The sequence below is a fragment of the Acanthochromis polyacanthus genome, chromosome 15 (assembly GCF_021347895.1).
Source record: "Acanthochromis polyacanthus isolate Apoly-LR-REF ecotype Palm Island chromosome 15, KAUST_Apoly_ChrSc, whole genome shotgun sequence".
Lineage (NCBI taxonomy): Eukaryota > Metazoa > Chordata > Actinopteri > Pomacentridae > Acanthochromis > Acanthochromis polyacanthus.
In genome coordinates this window covers 3,772,435-3,791,799 of record NC_067127.1, presented here as the reverse complement: position 1 = coordinate 3,791,799, position 19,365 = coordinate 3,772,435, and the positions used below count along the sequence as shown (strand labels likewise).

The 19,365-nt window shown below is 37.7% G+C and overlaps 3 protein-coding genes across 4 annotated transcripts in view; 2 read left to right on the top strand and 1 right to left on the bottom strand.

Annotated features, from left to right (window-relative positions):
* Nucleotides 1-772: 772 nt before the first annotated feature.
* cd74b (CD74 molecule, major histocompatibility complex, class II invariant chain b) lies at nucleotides 773-6,218 on the top strand. The gene is made up of 8 exons (XM_051959540.1): nucleotides 773-919; nucleotides 1,030-1,120; nucleotides 2,782-2,948; nucleotides 3,401-3,471; nucleotides 3,827-3,857; nucleotides 5,093-5,296; nucleotides 5,420-5,455; nucleotides 5,626-6,218. Exons 2-7 carry the CDS (start codon nucleotides 1,038-1,040, stop codon nucleotides 5,446-5,448), a joined length of 585 nt encoding a protein of 194 aa, XP_051815500.1. The 5' UTR covers nucleotides 773-919; nucleotides 1,030-1,037; the 3' UTR covers nucleotides 5,449-5,455; nucleotides 5,626-6,218.
* LOC110952265 (SLC35A4 upstream open reading frame protein-like) lies at nucleotides 6,161-10,723 on the bottom strand. Its single transcript, XM_022195753.2, has 3 exons — nucleotides 10,605-10,723; nucleotides 9,118-9,216; nucleotides 6,161-8,961 (listed from the first exon to the last, which is right to left on the bottom strand). The coding sequence occupies exons 1-3, from the start codon at nucleotides 10,617-10,619 to the stop codon at nucleotides 8,764-8,766; spliced, it is 312 nt and encodes a 103-aa protein (XP_022051445.1). The 5' UTR covers nucleotides 10,620-10,723; the 3' UTR covers nucleotides 6,161-8,763.
* Nucleotides 10,724-13,996: 3,273 nt separating this feature from the next.
* Nucleotides 13,997-19,365, top strand: part of LOC110952264 (inactive phospholipase D5-like) — a 90,149-nt gene continuing 84,780 nt past the window's right edge. The window contains exon 1 of one of the 2 annotated variants that reach the window (XM_051959511.1): nucleotides 13,997-14,018. In XM_051959511.1, the coding sequence (XP_051815471.1) occupies nucleotides 14,013-14,018 (6 nt within the window). In that variant the 5' untranslated portion in view covers nucleotides 13,997-14,012. Of the gene's footprint in view, nucleotides 14,019-18,462; nucleotides 19,203-19,365 lie in introns of those variants that run through there. The other variant, XM_022195751.2, reaches the window with a different exon arrangement.

The window sequence follows — 19,365 nt, the reverse complement described above, 5'->3', positions numbered from 1 at the left end:
AAGATGATTTCTGAGAATTCCCTTTTTAAAATGATGTCAGGAAATCTCTAAACAGAATGATCTGATATTTACTTGAAAAAGTCTATCATTACTATTCACGGTATCATATGGTCGACACAGTTTTGTAGAAAATACATGACAATGGCATAGAAACTTGGTAACTGTCTAATTGCTGGGAGTTTCACAGGGGATTGTGAAACCTAATATGTGCAGACTGGGAATTTATAAAAGAATATAAAAAAAATACCTATAACAGTTTTCGATACAAAGGGTTTCAGATTTCAGCACATACATACTGAAGTTCCTCAACTCATAACTATATGTAGTGCTTGAAAAATCCAATTAATACTGTGTGCCACACGCCACTAACAATAACAACAAAAACACCAATACTAGTAATAACAAGTATTGTGTTGTATTTGTAATTTTTCATAGTAAAGTTGGAAAGCGCTTTACAATAAAAACAAAAGTGAAATGAGACAAAAAAGATCTCTAATGTGCAATATTAACAAGACATAAAATAGTTCAAACCAGTCAGTGTTCTCCACACAGTCCATATTAATAGCAATGTGATATATTAAATACATTTTATGTGGTATACTTATTCAGTGTTAGTTTGTAAATCATTGTCAGTATCATATCATAATTGGCTAAAAGATATCTTATTCCTCACTATCTGTTTGATGATTGCCAAACACTTCTAAGCCCTCTACCTAGTAACGGATGATGAGTCATGACGAGCAACCAATCAGAAATCCAGTTTGATAAAATTACAACCAGAGCACAACCTGGTTGTCCAGACTGTGAGTGTGGGTTTTTCTGCTTTCGGTTCCTTCTTCTTCACATCAGACATAAAAGTAAAACCATTCTGAACTCAGTCTATTATTGTTCTGCTGCCTGGAAGCGGACCTGAGAGAAGGTACTGTGTCTGTTTTATTGTGTTGGAGTGTGTGTGTGTGTTTTGTGCCATCATGTTAATATTCCCCCTGTTGACACAAATTTGTGATTGTTTTCTGTGTGTGTTTTCAGGTGTGAAGATGTCAGACCCAGAGACCCAAACTCAGCCTCTTATTGGGGGCCCCAGCCAAACAGCCGTCAATGTAGGAGCACCAGAACAGGGGTAAGAAATATACTCACTTTAGTGTTTTTTGTTGAATAAAAAACACCAGATGTTTGGTGAAAGTGAAAAAGCAGTCATGTAAAAAGTCCAAACAATTTATGAATTTTAGGCACTTCCTTAATGTGTGTGGTGGCTACTGATAAAAATGACAGCAGAGGTATAGAAAATGTAGTTCTGGGATGTTTTTCTTTTATTTGTGTATTTGTATGATCCTTGTTATGTAGACTATCATCTGCTTACAGTATCATTGTGTTGAATGTGAGACTTTATAAGTTTGGAGTCAGTACAGGAATTACGGAAAAGGTAGGTCTGTAATAAAACCATGACTGTGTGTCAGAGAACAGGAGAGTGAGTTTATGTTCTTGTTATTTCTCAGATGTAGATCTTAAAATTGCCTTAGAATTAAATTAGCTAAAGTTTGAGTGAGTAAAACCAAGTGTTTTTACAAACTGTGTAATTAAAAAGACAGATATTTAGTAAATCAAAGTGCTGCTTTCCAGATTTTTTTGAATGGATATTTTCCAATTTCAATTTATTTCCATAGCATCTGATCAACAAGTAGACCAGAGATGTCAAATCAGTCAGTATTTAGCACATAACAATAATGTAATCATTCCAAATGTGCTGGATTATCAATCTATAGTAAGTTTTGAGAGTCTGCTGATCAATTTGTACACATTACAATAAAGAATGGAAACCAATAGCTATATGAAAAACCAACCGCAGACTTTAGGAATTATGAACAGTAATAGAAAGTTTACATAGAGTTGTAGTTGTGGAGATACAATTTGCAAAAACACATAATGGTCCTTTAAAAAGGGCTTTAATTCTACTAGAAGTCTATGGATTTCAGTGGATTTTACTGTATTTTAGGAGTAGATATGACTCTATTCAGTAAATTTACTATCAGTCGTTTCTGTAAACGGATATGTCAGATATTTTTAAAATTGACTGTCTGTGAGGAAACATTATTTCAATGAAAGAGAATGCCCAAAGCCAGGCGTTAAGAAAAGGGAAACACAAAAAATTCCCAAACTTTCCCTCAGGTGGCTGCTTGGCAACAGCTGATGTCATTGCATCTTGGTGGTCATACATACTACACATACCATAGTTCCTGTTTCATAGAATTCCCCTGACCTGTGCCAACTATTAACCTCAGAAATGTTCCTCATACCTCTGTTTAATATTTCTGCTCTTCATCTCTGTTGGACGAAAAGATTTAATTCACATGACCTCCTAGAATAGAATAGAATAGAATAGAATAGAATAGAATAGAATAGCCATTTTTATTGTCAAACAGAGCATACACTAGCTGGCGCACATTTGAATGAAATTTCATTACAAAAATTCGCCATTCGGGTCACCCAGGCATAACTGCACAGGGCTTTTCTAATCATCAGTGAGCCTTTCAGCACCATTAGCTAACACAATGTAGCATTAGAACACAGGAGTGATGGTTGCTGGAAATGTTCCTCTGTACCCCTATGGAGACATTAAAAATGAGCCGTTTCCAAATAGTCATTTACCACATTAACAATGTCTACACTGGATTTCTGATACCTGCATACATACACATACACACACATTTATCAGAGATCAACGTTTTAATCTGACAGTCACTAATGAAGAAATCTTCCCCATGTTTCTGTGTTTGTTTGTAGCCGCTCCAGCCGGGCCTATAAGGTGGCGGGAATAACCCTGCTGGCCTGTGTGCTGATTGTGGGCCAGGCTATGACCGCCTACTTCCTCCTCACCCAGAGGAACGACATCAAATCTCTGCAGGAGCAAGGCAACCAGCTGAAGACGTCCTTCAGCAAGGGAAGATCTGGTGAGGAGGTCAAACTCAGTTCTACTGTAGGAGGGGTGTCCTAACGCTGCTGACATTTAGCAGAACGTCATACACTGCAAATGAACAATGACCTTCTACTGAGCAGCTAAATAAGAAAAAGAAGAAGAGAAAATGTCAGGAAAGTCCCTGAAACCTGTGACGTTGCTCAGATTTTTTGATAAACCGATAACATGAAGTCAAACCAAATTATGGCATTTCTTCCTCATGTTTTCCGACGCCCCTGAAATCATTTATTATTCTTAATTATTCTTAATTAAGTTCATGCATCTCCTTAATGTGGACAGTGTTCTAACAGTCTTCTTTGACTTAAAATTGTACCCAGCTTTCCATTTATCTATGCTGGATTCCTGTTGATGCATACCTATCACTTTTTCAGTCATTTTTAGTTAGTTTTACTCTCAAACATGCAATATTTCTCTTTCTGTCTGAAGTTTCTGTACCCCTGCGGATGCACATGCCCATGAACACCCTGAGCGAGCTGATGGACGACACTGCAGAGGAGGTAAAAAAAAAAAAAGTCCACCATTGGACTTTATACTGACTATCAGTTTCAAATTCAAGATAAAAAGGCAATTTTTTAAAAAAATGTACACATATTAAACAAGCCTCACAGATGACCTGAATTCATTTAACAATGCAGGACCTTGAAAGGAGACTATTTGTTGCTCGCTGATGGATCTCTACTGCAGTTTTTAATAATTGTAAATATAAATATAAATAAAATATAATTATTCCAGATGTTTCATTCGTCAAATTGTATTTACAGTGGAGGTGCAGGTTTCTTATTTGGATTGTATTATATCATATTTTTGTGAAATTAACTTGCTTCCATGTTTTCTGTTCTGTTTGTGTTGCAGAAGTCTGGCACTGACACACCAGCAAAATTTGGTATGTTCTGTACATATTTACTATCCTTGCATATGTATAAATACTGTGTAGGAATTAGTGATGGACCGATTATTATTTTTCAAATTTTTATTGACAGATTATTGCTAAATGCGCTATTTCAGCTCTGATGCAGCCGATACTCTCTGTCTCTAGTGGCTGAGTTATAAGGCAGCCATAGATTAACCTGAAAGAGTCTGACCAATAATAGACCAATAATCAATAATATTTTAAGATGTGGACCTTAGGGGGCAATAAAGGTGATAGAACAGAGAAAGACACGACTGCAGGAGACAAATGGATTAACCTTAGTCGATCCCACATAAATAGAGCGTTGTAAATTGTCGCTCTTGTTTGTTTTGTCCATATTCAGTTATAGTCACCCTCATTATCCAAGAAGCCTAGTTATGAATGAAGGTTGTCTGCTATCAAATGCTGTTAAAACATTACATTTTATACATGTCACTTCTAAATATCAGTTATCAGTTTTTCTTGATCATGAATAATTGGTATCGGCCCTATAAACAAACCAAAAACAGGAGTTAAACACCGCCTACTGGCCTCAAGTACACACCCACCAAGCGGGCGATTTTCAGACGTCTACATGCGGGAAAAACGCGTTTAGTGGACATGTAGCATTACTCCTCCACGTTACTGAGAGGACAGCGATGAGGACTAAGGATGTAATGGAGTCAGAGCTCCATGTATGGGACAAACGGCGCAAGGACATCATTCTGTACGACTCCAACACTTACCAGCATTTACTGTTTTATGAGAAACTAAGAATATATCAGCAAAGCTCAGGACGATGATGGTTATATTGAAAAGGGCTATAACCAACCGGCCGATAAATTGCTCGGCCCCTACTCATAAGTCCAGCAGTCTCAAAGTGACTTCAGTTCTTTTATCATTTTCTATACAACTTGACGGACTTAACTCCTCTGTACCTAAATGTCCCAAAGGTCCGTAAAAAAAGACAGTAGGGGAACGGGCTTTTTCTTTCCGTGCACCAACATTGTGGAACAGTCCATCTGCTCAAATCAGGCAGGCATCTTCCACTGATGCATTTAAAACTAAGCTGAAGACCCGCCTGTTTACTGTTGCATATGAATCTTAAATTGTTTGTTTGACTGATGTCTTTTTTATTGTTTTGTTTTTACTGTTTCTACCTGTTTTTAGCTCTTTGACTGAAAGCGCTTTATAAATAAATTTATTGTGATTATTTTTACCGCTTTCAGACCCGTCTCAGGCCACCGACTGCCAGCTGGAGGCTCGTGGTTTGAAGCCTGTGCCGGTTCCGGGTTTTTATCCCGCCTGTGACGTGCGAGGCCTCTACAAGACCCAGCAGTGCTACATGGGCCAGTGCTGGTGTGTGGAGCCAGTCAGCGGGCAGCAGGTCACATGCGCCCAGATGAACGCAAAAGTGCCCTCCGACATGCTCGGTGAGACAAGATAACTGGTCACGGATCGAGAGGGATCATGTTAGCGCTGTGTGCAGTTTTGAACCAGCATTTTATAACATTTAAGCTTCGGTGTCACTGATGATGAAATGTTGATCTTTGCAGCACTTGAGTCCGACATCAAAACTGACTAAAACTATGGTGAGTAATTTTTCATTTATTCAAGAGAACATTTATTTAATAATAGTGTCCAATTGGAAGTGTTTTTCAGACAGTGAATTTTAAATACTTTTGGAAAGGGATCTTGTGTATACTGTGCTGATAAAACCATGAATCAAGTGGGTTATTTAATCATATTTTCTGTTTTTCAGGGAACCGAAGTTGATCATCTGTTCCAGAAACCAACATCTATTCAACTCCTATCATATCACAACTTTGCCATCTTCTAATCATTGTCTCTGCAGTACTTAATAAGTTAATGGGGTTTATTATGTTGCTCAAGATTGACCAAATTCCAATCACTTATCCGCTTGCTATCACTTGAACTAGATTGTTGGAGCTCATTTATAGCCAATATTACATACACAGCAAAGCCTTTCAACTTTAACTGATTACTAAGTAGATATTAAAGGTTAAGGGTTGTATTTTTCTGTGCGTTTCACAGATTTAAAAGAAGTTTTAGTCATATTTTGCCCCATGTCAATTTGATGAGAAGAATGCACTTTCACATTATTCACTGATGTAGTTTAAGGAGTGGATTTCTGGCAAAGTGTGGATTAAAAAACAATTCTGTCCACTTCTCCTTGGCATTAATTAAATTTCTTTTAGATGTTTGGCTCAACTTTAAAGGATGAAACGGTTACTAAAAGTACGGACACACTTTTGGAGACATGGATAACTGCTACATTTCTGATCGGCATTGTGTCAGTTTATTCAAACAGCCCAAATAAACCACATAAAGACAGTTTTGGTGGACTTCTTTTCTGATAGTGTCACAGTGGAATTTCATATCTCATATAAATGAAACCAGCCACTGAAATAAAGCACCATCAACTGACCCGTCTTAATCTATATTCCAGAAAGGTTATTACTTAAAAAAAAAAAGCAAAACATGATAATAGACAGGAAATCAATCGACTGAGAACATGCATCACAATGATTGTCAATAGGCACAAGTTGTTTCTGGGTTGGTCACCAAACATACACTTATTTTTCCAGCACACCTTCCAGTCAAAACATGAGCGCAATCTTAGAAAAAAACTCAAAACATGTTCCTCCTTTATGGCTTATATGTCTAAATATCTCTTAAAGGCCCATCTGGAGCTGAAGTTCAATGGCAACAACAGCGACAGTAGAGCAAATAAAACCATTTTAGTGCAATTTTACTGGTTTTTCTTTGATAAGAAACAAGTTTTTATTCTCAAGTCGCTGTATACTGTAGTGTTCACAAATGTATTTTTGAAAAACTGCAGATTTAAACTAAAGACTTATTGTGAAAAGTAGAGGTTTCGTTAATGTGCATGTAATGAAATATGCACCCTGCAAAATGAAAACTCTAATCATATTTGCTCGATTATAAATTATGCTACTATTATTTTTATATTTTTCTACGCACTAAGTCCTGCAGCAGCATTGTTTATGGACAAAACAATCAACCAATGGATGTAAAAAAAAAAAAAAACAGCGAAAGTACGTACAGCTCATAACATGATATAATAAACATTTCTCACTTTCTTTGACAGGATTGGAGAAGTCGTGTCAAATAAGATTGAAAGTAACAGCTTCAACTCCTTAAAACTCACACAAGTGCAAAAGATCAGCTCGTTTCCAGCATCTGAAATAGGCAGCCAGATCCCGTCAGAAAAAGGCTATTGCACACATGGCATGAGATGATCAAGTCCACACCAGAGTAGGCACTCTTAATATACATTTTACATTAAACACTGTTAACACACATTTCCCTGTTTTATTAAAATCCCCAAAACTGCATCTTTAAACAGATTCTTGCTTTGGCATACAGGTTATTTGCTTTTGATGTTCCCAAGGTCTTAGTCTGTTCATCAGTATAAGGTGGAATTTTTTTTTTCAAATTATAGGTATACTGTATTTTTGAATGGAGTGTAATTTTTGGAGTCATTTCTACGTGTACAATGTGAAATAGCTGAAAAGTCTACAGAGATCAGGAGTGTAATCTGCAAGGAAAAGGAGGGTTTCTACACCTGCAGAAACACATCACTTCACACCACAGACTTTGCTGCAACACCTGCAAACGATGTGAAAACTAACAAGAACCACGACGGGTTTTGACAAGTTTTACACAAAGAAGCACTGTGAGATGTGAGCTGAGGCAATTTTTACCCCCCGAGCGAAAAAGTGCCAATTAGACAAAGCTGCTGTTACTGATTTTTGAACACTAGAGGGCAGAAGACAGAAAGAGGACGACAAAACCAATTTCTAAGACTTACATTATTGCTATAACTGAACAAGTCAAAAAAGCAACGTGCTGGGTTTTTCTTTAGTGAGGAAGTGAAAACGCCAACACAGCTGTCTTACATATATTGGTTGGCTCGTAAATACAGTTTTGGAAAGCATGTATTGTCATTCCAGGCTGGACGTTAAGTGCAGAAATCAATTACAGCAGCTATAATTTATAATCTTGGTAGTAAATTTTAATCATTGACCACAAAAAAATAAAGTCGTCTTTATCTGCGGTTGACAAAATTACAAATCCTTCCACATACTTGTTAGAAAGTGCATTTTTGTCGACCTTTTTGCAAACGTGGAAAATTAAAGACCCCCTTTGCTGAAATTCACCTTTTTTCACCCTGTTAACATTTACATATGGTGTTCTTTTTGTATGTAATGACACATATTGTGAGTGAAATAACCTGTCCACGCTGCAGCTGAGAATTTCCACCCTGTGACTGCAGTGAAGTGATGACAGTCTTAAAACCAAACCTAAAGATCCAATCCTACTAGCTTGTAAGGTTGGGCTTTCCGTGTCATTCTCTTTGTTTGGTTTCCAGTTCTAACATGTATGGTTGAATTACAATAGAATTTGTCATTGTGTAGCGTAGAATAGTTTTACAGTATTTGATTACAGCTGGAGGTGAGCCGGTGTGCTCAAGTTGCAGCAAATGGTGGAGCTGGTAGGGAGAGATAGGAGGAAGGGACTTCATAGATCTGCACATTTAAGTTATTCTAAGGCATGAAGGGATCATTTTCATTTAGCCAAAACTTCCAAATTTGTACTCAGACACACAAAGATAAATTTTAAGGGGATTGATGAAAACCTGGAGATGAAAAGACATGAATCGCTGTAAGGATACCATGGCTCGCTAGTTAAGAGATTCCCTACTTGATGATGAAATTACAAACCTCTGAAAATTTCTTAGCTTTTGAAATGCATATCTGTTCCCGTGCAGCTGTACTCGCACCCTCGTTTTGTAGATGTACATCTTCCGCCTTGCTCCTCTCTTGTCCTCTGAATTTTCCTCCTTTTCTTCTTCTTACTTGCTTCCTCCTTTCAGGTTGCGCATGTAGTCTTTGATGGTGTCTTCAATGTTGGGAACAGCATAGTTTTGTGCCGCATATATTCCCGTACATGTTCCCACGACAACGCCCATCAAAGCTGAAGAGCGTAGCCTGGCGACGACGTACCCGGCTAGAAAACCCTTCAAGAAAGGAGAAGCCAGCAGACTGCCTCCCTAGAAAGGAGAGGAGAGACCAGTGTTTGTACGTCACAGTCTGTCCAGTAGTTTTACACATATATACATCTGCATACTGGTCTTTTTTACAACTCATTGGCCTGGAATGAAAATATAACATGAGTATGTAGAAATGAATGCATGTGCGAGCCTTACTGGAGGGACTCCGGCCTGGATCTCATCTTCAACCCGTCTCTGAATGTCCTCCAGCTGGTCTTTCAACTCAACCAGGTCCTTGAGTTGGCCAAGAGGATTCTACAGACATACACAAACACAGAGACAAACTAACAGGTTAGCGGAGATAACCAGGGTTTCCTAAAGCATAAAGTGCAACTACAAATCCTAGAACACTGCAACTTGTTGCATTATGGAAATAATGAAGTACAAATCACTAAAGCATAGAAGAAAACTGTGTGTATTTTAATTCTTTCCAGTTATAAAACTGCTAAATCAGTGAAGACTCAATTTTCCTTTATTTAGCAAGTTGCTTCTAGCCCTTAAATACACTCTAGTTTCCTGTGGTGTGACAAAACTGAGTACATTAACTCAAATACTGTACTTAAAAACAAAATTCTTCTACTTTACACTCCAACCACAGTTCAGACAAATAATATTCTCAACACTCCACTCCATTTATTTGATGACTTTAATTACTTTGCATCCCCATGTTATTAACAGAAAACATAATCAACAAATAAACTATGATGTATTACTGTTGAAAAGTTCTGCAGTGACCCTTTATTAGAACACCATTCTAAAACAACAATATACACTATTCTAAATAAGTGCTTGTATTTTTGAAACTTCAAGCATATTTTGAATTGATGTCAACTATTTGGTAGTTTTTCTGAAGTAAATACATACATGTAGGATTATGAAATGTGACAATATTTCTGGATTATGGAGTATTGTTACTTCAAATTAAATAGGACATCTGAGTACTTCTTCTGTCAATGCTAATCAACTAGCAAAACAACATGTTCCATTTAAGAGGAGCCATTAAGACGTCATAAAACTGTCCATTTGATGATTAATTTTGTAGATGTAGATGACTAACAAAGTATAAAACAAGTAAGCATGATGCACGGCATTTTAATGCTTTAACATCGACTGGCTGCTCACTAAAATGACACAAAACTTATTTTAAGAAGAGTACAGTGTCATTGCACGACTTGAGATACTCCAATTGAATCAAACACTATAGGTCATATTTGTATCTCCTGTTAACTTTTTATTTTAGCTTTGAAATAAGCAATTATGGGTGTGATTAACAGACAAACTTTACAAAGTTCTTATGAGGTTAGCTTGACACTGTTAGCGTTGGTTGACAGTTAGCAATCAGTTTATTCTTCCAGTTGTTTTAACAGCTTACTAATGTTTGTCATCTCTGCAGCACACTGAACTTCTCTTAAACACCACGGATAAATCTGCCGTTAATTACATTGATGTGGTTAAGCTATTTAGCCTAACGATAACAACAAGCTAACAGTGAAGCTAACTAGCCCTAGAATGCTACTTTGGGAGCACGTGCCGGTTGTTTTACATCATAGGCTAACGCTAACGTTAAGAGACCGTTGAGTAATTCTGTTAGTTTAAACCGAGGTTTATGAACAAAGTAAAGAGACAGAAAGTTTAACACCGACCTTGTCATTCGCCATAGTTTCACTCTGTTGATGTCTGTCTTCTTCTCTTTCCGGTGTTTTTGCAGGAAATGAAGCTTACTGCCCTCCACTGTTGACTCACAGACTTTGGTGGATTTTCTTCACAACTGTTGAGAAAAAAAGATGAAGACAGTGCTAAATAAATTATCTGGGCACCGACTGTCCAACTGCTAAAAACACAAGTTTCATATTCAAGTCAATATATACTTATTAAAACAGAATTAGATCTTCCAAAATTCTCCACACTGGACCTCAATACAACAAAAATCATTTATATTATGACAAAAACACCATTTCTTAATGAGGAAAGCACATTAGGAGTGTTTAGTTAAACATCAACCAGGAAGGAAGAATGAAATAGAGGACATTTTAAAGAAATAATAAGTGTTTCCAATTCGGGGACACTAATTGAGCTCTGACATTTTCAGGAAAGTTCCACCGTTTGCTTTGTCCGTGAAATTATAATTTTATTGTATCATTAATCTTTCTCCTGTTCTACTCCTGGAAACTCTGAGAAACACAAATAAACCTGCAGTCTGTCAGGATAATATGCTGCAATGAGGATCTAAGATGCAATGAAGTCTGATCATTTACAGCTTTATATTGGAGAAAAAGGATTTTAAACTCGATCCTGGCTTTTACTGGGAACCAATGAAAACAAGCTTATTTAGAAGAAATATGATCTCTCACTGGTTCCTGTCAGAACTCTGATTGCAGGATTTTGTATCAGCTGGAGGTTTTTCACAGAGTTATGTGGACATCATGATAATAAGAAATGATAATCGTCCAGCATCGAGGTTACAAATGCATGGACTAGTTTTTCAACATCACTCTGAGACAGGATGTTCCTGATTTTGATGATGTGCAGGTGAAAATAGGCCATTGTAGTAGCTTGTTTTATCAGTTTTCCAACTTGTTTTGAATCCTTGTGGAGAGTTTAGTCTTCATGCTTCATAGCAACATTTAATAAACCTAAAGCTTCCCTGTTGGCTCATTGGTGGAGTTTGTTTCTGAGCATCTGAACCTTAAATCCAGTGAGAGGACCATCTTCAGTCAGAGAACTTCAAGACCTTCCATCGGCTGGAGCAGATGTGGCATCAGCTCCCTCTGAACATCTGGATGACAGGAGGAAAGACAGAAATCAAACACATATCACAGAAATACGATTTATTCACTTTCATCATTTTTATAAAAGTAGCATGAACTTTATTAAAACTGGACAACATCAGTAATGAAAGTCAATGTTTTTATCTCATTCTGTTCTCTTTCAGATGTGGGCTTTGTGTATTTACTATCTTTTCATGGTAAGAAATAAAATGGCTCACTACTATCGTTTGGACATAGAAAGTATTGGAACTAATGGTTGCTTGTTCACTCTGTTCCAACAGCTCACCTGTTCCTTCCATACTGAAAGCAGTAATCCCCTCATCACTACTGGCTCTGCCTCTGACACTAAACCACATTTTTAAAATGGTCAAACTTCTCAACACAAATCTCCCCTTTTTACAAAGCCATCAGGTCAGTTTCATTAATGTAGAGTCTACACCAGACTCTTCATTATGTTCATTCTAATAATATTCACTCAATGAACAATCCTACCTCCCACTCTGGACTTGTGGCTCTTGGCTGCTGCTTGTTTCTGGATCTTTCTTCTGACTCTGAGGGGCTACAGGACAAAGTTTTCCAGTTATGTGGTCCCATCATACTGTTATTTAAATGATATAACGTTCTGTTTTATGCGACAATGACGCACAATTAATTGATTTGATAATTAACTTGAACGGTGGTTTGCAAAGTTCAACAAAGTCCATATCCGTTTCCTCGGTCTCATTTGTCGTTTCAAACCTTGAGCTTTAGTGAAAAAGTTTTCAATTTCTGCACATTTGGCAGTGTCTGTTTCACTATATTATCCATCCTCATGCCACATCTGTACATGTAAATATGGCCTTTATTATCTTATATTATTCTTATATTATTGTACTTTTTCATTTCCTGTCTTGCTTCTCCCATGGTCAAACCACCTCAATTCACAGAATTAAAAAAATAAATTGCTGGGGTCATAGATAACATTAGTTTTTCAGTTAAATATTTTGAAGAGGGGTGGGGTTGTGTAGATTTTAGCATTGTTTGTACTGAAGACATGTTTCATTTGATGTTACATGCATAAAATAAACCTAACTGAACATGGAAAAAATTGTTTATGGTATCACTTTTCATGAAATTAGTTGAAGCCCTATGAGTTGGAAAAACTTTTTTTTTTCACCTATCATACTTGTTCAACGCATATTCACATACTTTCCAAAACTGCAAAAAAAATTGTCATTTTAATACATTTTTTTCTCACAAAAAGCATGCCTCTGACTCTACAAAGGAAAAAAAATATCATAATTTTAGGGTCAAAAAATGGTTTCATGGTTGGTGGAATATCATAGTAAAGAGAAACATTGACATTTTTTGACCCCATCATATACTTGTTTTTTGTTGTTGTTTTATCAAAGCAGGGTTGTAACATTGAAAGCCATTATTATAAATCAATGAACCTGCAAAATTTCAGGACTCTAGCTGCAATATTTCTCAAGTTATGGTACTTTGCTCCACAGATTGGTGCAAAGAAATGCTATAAAAATCAACATGATGCTGCCCTCTTCAAGAATATTTAACTCAAAATCTAGCGTTATCTATGTCACAAGATTTTGCACATGGTCAACTCAATCAATATTCAAGACGTGAAACAAAAACCAGATGCACTGAAGATGGTCAGGCATGACATTCAGTTCTCCCCTGAGGATCAATAATGTTTGTCTTGTCTAATATCTCTTATAAATAACACAATCTAAGTTCACATGGACTTTCTAAACACAGTGTGAGTTGCTTTTCTGCTCACTAAGTGCTGAGAGACTGGATGATTGGTCACAACTGTGATTTGTAAAGACTGTGAATGTGAGAGTCACACGGGAGGCGAGAACGAGATCGAGAAAGATGGAGGGAGAAAGTACTGAAGACTTCACAGAGAACATGACTTATTCCCATCTGATAGAGAGATACAAGGAGACAGGATGACTTGAACTGCACGAGCGAACATTAAAATGTCTGATTTGGATTCATTTAAAAGGATTACTCCTGCAACACAACATTAAGGATTACTTTTTGGACTCTACTTTGTGGTTTCTTCTGTTTTTGTGAAGGCCCTTGGAAGTATTTAATCCTCATTCTTGGCAGGACAGAGACTCCATTAACCTTTCCTTATTCAGGGTTATCTCAGAACCAACCTGATACAGCATTTTATGGTCCGTTCAAGCCTGGAATAAAACCGTGTACGTACTTTTTGCAGGAGATGAAACGCTGGTCACACACTCCTCTGGACTGCAGGTGTGAGAGCTGGAAGCAGCGATGGAGGTAAGGTGTCTCTGAACTTCGATGCTGTTGATGGTTCGGGGGGGGGGGGGGGGGTATTGATTTTGGCTGAGGCATATTTGGCTGACTAATCTTTGGATGCCTCTGTAAAGGAAAGGTCACGGAAGCTTACGGTGCAATCATTACAGTGATGCGCTTTACAGAAATGTGCATTCATGTGCCATAAACATCAGGAGCAGACGATTGATCTGCATTCGGCTCGTCAGCTTGAGTTGCAGGATGTTTGAAATAAGCTGTGAAATAATCATGAACTGGTTTATGTTCAGAGAAAAACACAACAATAAATAGCTTTGTGACTAAAGCTTCATCTATTATTCAATGAGCCTAGCTGAATTATTTCTCTTACATACTGAAAGCAGGTTTTGTTATTGCTCCTAACAGACATTGCAAAGGTTGTTTTTTTTTCCTTTTGCAGATATAGCAATTATAATTCAAAGTGTGGGGGAAAGAACACTCTGTGCACCTGAGCTCCAGGACATAAAGGCAGTGTCTGTTTTGCAGTTAAGAAATAATTCAAAATTGAATTTAGAGTCAATGCCCTGCACATCTCCTGGCCTTTAATTATCATTTCCTTCAGTAGCAGTAAAGCAGAAAAACACATTTGACTGATCATTTGCAGAAAATGGAAGAAGGAGGTAGTTTTACCAAGCAATTTTATGAGTTTCAGTGATAAAGAAGGAACCAAAGTAATAAATAAATCCAAGTAGAAACAATTAAAAAACATTAACTTAAAATAGCAATCTGTGGGTTTGGTTAAAGCCATAATAATTTGACATGTGGAGTTGAAATAGTGTTTGTTTAATACGATAAAGTTAGTCATCTTGGATGGAGGATATAACAGTCATGAGTTGTTTTAATTCAGCAGGTAGACAACAAATGAGTTAAACAGCTTCCATAACTTTTTGAGTCAAATTAAATGTTATTTTCAGGCTCACATTTTCTAGGCAGCTTTTGAACTTTAACTTCAAAGTTCAACTGATTTGAAATGTCTAATAGGGCATAAATGTTTATACTGCAACTACTACAAATATTCAACTGGCATGCTGATGGAGCTGCACATACGTTAATCATCACAGCAACAAAAGTAACTAAAAGCAGCTAAACTGGTTCACTTCTGCACTCTTTCCACTCCTGTCATGACAAAACTGTGATCCAGCTCCAATCTGACAATGAACATACTTAATTCTTGGTACAAAGGAAGCAAGCTGTAAGAAATAAAGAGAAACAATTCGTATTGTGGTTGTTTTATCGCAGGGTGCATAAATAAATTACCCTCTGCTGCCCCTTATGTCAAACATACTGAGTTATAGTTTCATAACCGGTTTCCTGCTTTAGAAGTGCTGTGGCTGAAACTCTGTGTTGTTCTGCTCTGCTGTGTTTCACCGCACTGTGTTGGATGTTGTGTTCATATAGAAAAGAATACTCCTTTATGCACATTGTAGTACTTTGCGTTGTTCTGCACTGCACTGTACTAAGGATGGACATAACAAGAAAGAGTGCTTTCAAGTGATTTATTGTCTGTTTCTTCTTTGTGGTTGCACCTGGGGTTCCACCTTTGATCCACCTTAATGAAATCAGAGTGTTTCATCTATGAGACACCTTTGTACCAGTTAATGCGTTTCTCTGTGCTGTAAATCTGAAAGCCTTTTAGCGAGGCGCAGTGTTTTCTGCGGGCTGAGCTGGCCCCTGTTCAGTTAAGTTACCTCATTAACCTCAGCATTCAGTATTCAGCCGGTGTCTCCTCTGATGGTCACTGATACAGTACGCTCTGCCGGCACAAGGAGATGTGACTGGAAAACAACACGAGCGAAAAAGAGGAAGCCGGACTGTAGAAGAGCCGGGTTTGTTAGAGATGCATGACTCAGCACTGTTGATGGAATACGGTTCCACCAAAAATGATCGAGACCGAGCTCTGCATTCATTGGAGTATGGATTATTTGTCCCATTCAACAGACAAACGAGGAAAGCTAGGCAATATTCACGTTCCACATGTGGTCAGAGAGGTTTGTTTAGACCTTTAAGATAAGAAAAAGTCCAATTCTATTGACTGTGAGGCTAGTGATTAAATACACGCCGATATTTGTTAGACTGTATGGCGACCATGTTCATTTTTATGGGCACTTCAGGCTCCCTGTGCTATTGGAAAAAAATGTACAAAAATAGAAAAAATCTGTAATATTCAAGCAACTGAACACTCAAAAGTTACTGTAAAATTACTGAAAACACATTTCATTGCCCTAATTGTGGAGTTTTTTTTTGGCTTTTCAATGAAAGCAATGACAAAAAATATTGAAATTATGAAATAATTCAAAATATGGAGATGGATGGATGGATGGATGGATGGATGGATGGATCAGTCTAAAAATCATTTGACTGTTTTGACAGATTGCCAATGCTTACTAATGAAAACAACACATTCATTCATCATTTTTTTGCTGTGAAAACTTCTGTAATTACACAAAATATCTTCTATTTAACAAACAAATTGATGTGAAACGGAAGAACCAATACTTTTTTCTGTTAACTGTCACCAATAATACCTCATTTATAAATTAATTCAACAGTTTCATGTATTAAATAAAAGGAAATATTTGCAAATTTCTAAGAACTTTGCAAAGATAGTTTGACAGTCTCTTTTTGGAAAAAAAATCTGTAAAAAAAGGAAATTTATAGTTACACTAGACATAAATTCACAGTCAATTTCCTAATGTAATTGATATTTTCACGTATTTCAAAAATGCAGCACAAAATATGGAAAATAAAGAATATCTATGAAATCAAAGTTCTTTTTTATGGGGCGATGCATCGTCTACTAAGATACTGTGATCCTTTGTATTATAATCTCAGCTATAAATTTCTATTTAATGACAAACAACTAAAATACACTGCCAATGCAAATTCATGCAAATTTAAAGTAAGTTGACTTTGCAGCACACAAAGTAAGTTGAAGAGCAGCTCCTGCATATTCCAAATAAGTCGACCACTGATATATTTAATACAGTCACGCCTGCACAGAGTCACGAGCATTACTCAGTGCAATGCCACGTGCATCTAATACTAAATAATTGTTCATTTCCTATTTCGCATGAAAAAATACGACTGCACTTTTCCAGCATACCAGCAGATAATAATGTCAGTTCTGACTGGAAGCTAAAGTCCATTCAGATCAATACAAACACATTTTTGACAGCAGCTTCATTTCTTTTAAGTTTAATCCATATGTCAAAGGCAAAATCTAAATACCCACACGGGATTATACGTTTCTTTTCTTTCGTATGTATATTTTTATATTGGCTCCCCCATTATTTTCTCCGTATAATAAGCAGAGAATGTATGTGTGCTGTCATTCTCTGGCAGACTGCGAGCGTTTTAACACAAGTAGCTGGAAGTCGTGGCATGCAATTAAAGTGGATTGTTTCCATTTCAGTAATTTAAAGGTGCACTGGCTGCTCGCCACAAAGGATTTCAAATTTTTAGATGCTATGTGTATGTGTGTGTGTGTGTGTGTGTGTGTGTGTGTGTGTTTTAAGTGGTCTTACTCATGTTGTGAGGACATTAAGCTGCTTGCAAAGTCATATTGAGAGAAATCGCCTCTATTATGGGAACAAAAAGTAAGTTTGAATAATTTGAGTGATTGGATTTTAGGACAAAGACTTCAGAATAGATGAAGTTATTACGCTTAGGGTGAATCTCAAGGATGTGAATGTACTTCAGTGTAATGGAAATGGAAATGGTGTGTGGGTGTGTGTGTGTGTGTGTGTGTGTGTGTGTGTGTGTGTGTGTGTGTGTGTGTGCAGCATGTATGAGTTTGCCCAGATGCCAGTTTAAGCCAATTAAAGGTTTCAAGCTCTGTTGCTTCTCTGGCACGATGAGGCAAGGTAAGGGAGGAGAGGTACTGCAGCCTCACTGCACCACTCTCCTGTGATGTGCCAAGGTGTGTGTGTGTGTGTGTGGGTCTATGTGTGAATCTGTGTGTAGTCACAGGTACACATGTGTGATGTGTGATGATTTACAGGAAAGAGAAACAACCGAATTTGCAGAAAAGCGTCGTTATTTTTCATTGGGTGTGATGGGAAGGAGCAGAAACAAAAACTGGAGTGTGACTAGACATGCAAAAGACTGATTAATGGAGAAATTTGACATATTATGGGATGAAAAGAGTCGCACAGTGAGAGGGAAGTGCCAAAAGAAGTGGAAAGGAAAAGGTTTGAGGGGTTGCAAAGAGGAATGGAAATAAGAAAAAGAGCGAGGATCAAACAGGTATGGGTTTATCCATTCACTATGTTTTTATGTTTCACTCGAGGGTCTTTCCTTCCTCTATGACGCTGCATAAGCATCACCCCCAACTCTGTCTGTCCCCTCTCTCTTTCTACCTCTTTCTCCACCCCTCCCCTCTCCTCTCTCCTCCTTTTCCTCTCACATCCATGCTGGGGAAGCCTGAATCGGTGGAAATCCTGATCAGTGTTGCTGGAGTCCCTGCTCAGCTGAGAGAGGTGAGCCTAACAGGTCGGTGCTTTGCTAAAGCCAGCTCATATTGAAGATCTCTACATTATCCTGAGAGAGTGAAGCCCTGTTTCCCAGAGGAACACTGGAAGAGGATTTCCTACAGCCTGTGGACATTTGCCAGGGGATACTCCCACTTTATGAACAGGGCTATGAAGGCAGTGACAGCTGTTTGTTGGTGAGCTTGAGGAAGCTTCAAACTCCAGTCATGCATTTTTAAGTAAGTGATTGTAGGTAGAAGAAGCTTTGTGGTATTTTTTTCTTTACATCCTGGCAGAAGGAAACCTAGCGGAGCTAAAAGCTTGCTGCAAACTGCCTTTGATACTAACATTTATATAAGTCAGTTTTTTTTTATTTTTTACTGAAAAAGGAAAGTCAAACAAAATGTGCTTGATGCATCCAAAAACTCTATCTTTCTTCAGCTGGAGATCAGCATACTAATTGATTATTTTACCAAGACTGAGAGACAATTTCAGACCAAACTACCCAGCCATGGAGCTACGAGGGATCCGCGGGACAGTGGGTGGCCCCGACCTGAAGGGTCAGGGGTTAGGATTTGGCTTCCAAGCCACTGGGATTCCAGCCAGTTCTGTAATAACGGCCGTGCAGCAGCAGGACTACTCTGCCAGCGTCTGGCTTCGCAGGAGGGATAAACTGGAACATGTAAGTTCAGAATTTTGGAGCTGAGCTTAAGAAACAGATGGAAGGAGGCTGAAATGCAGACACAAGAGGCAGGGAGCTCAGATTCTGTGGCTTGAGTGATTATATTAAAATATGAATATTCAAGAGATGCAGATTTGTATATTTCAATACCGAAACAAAAAGT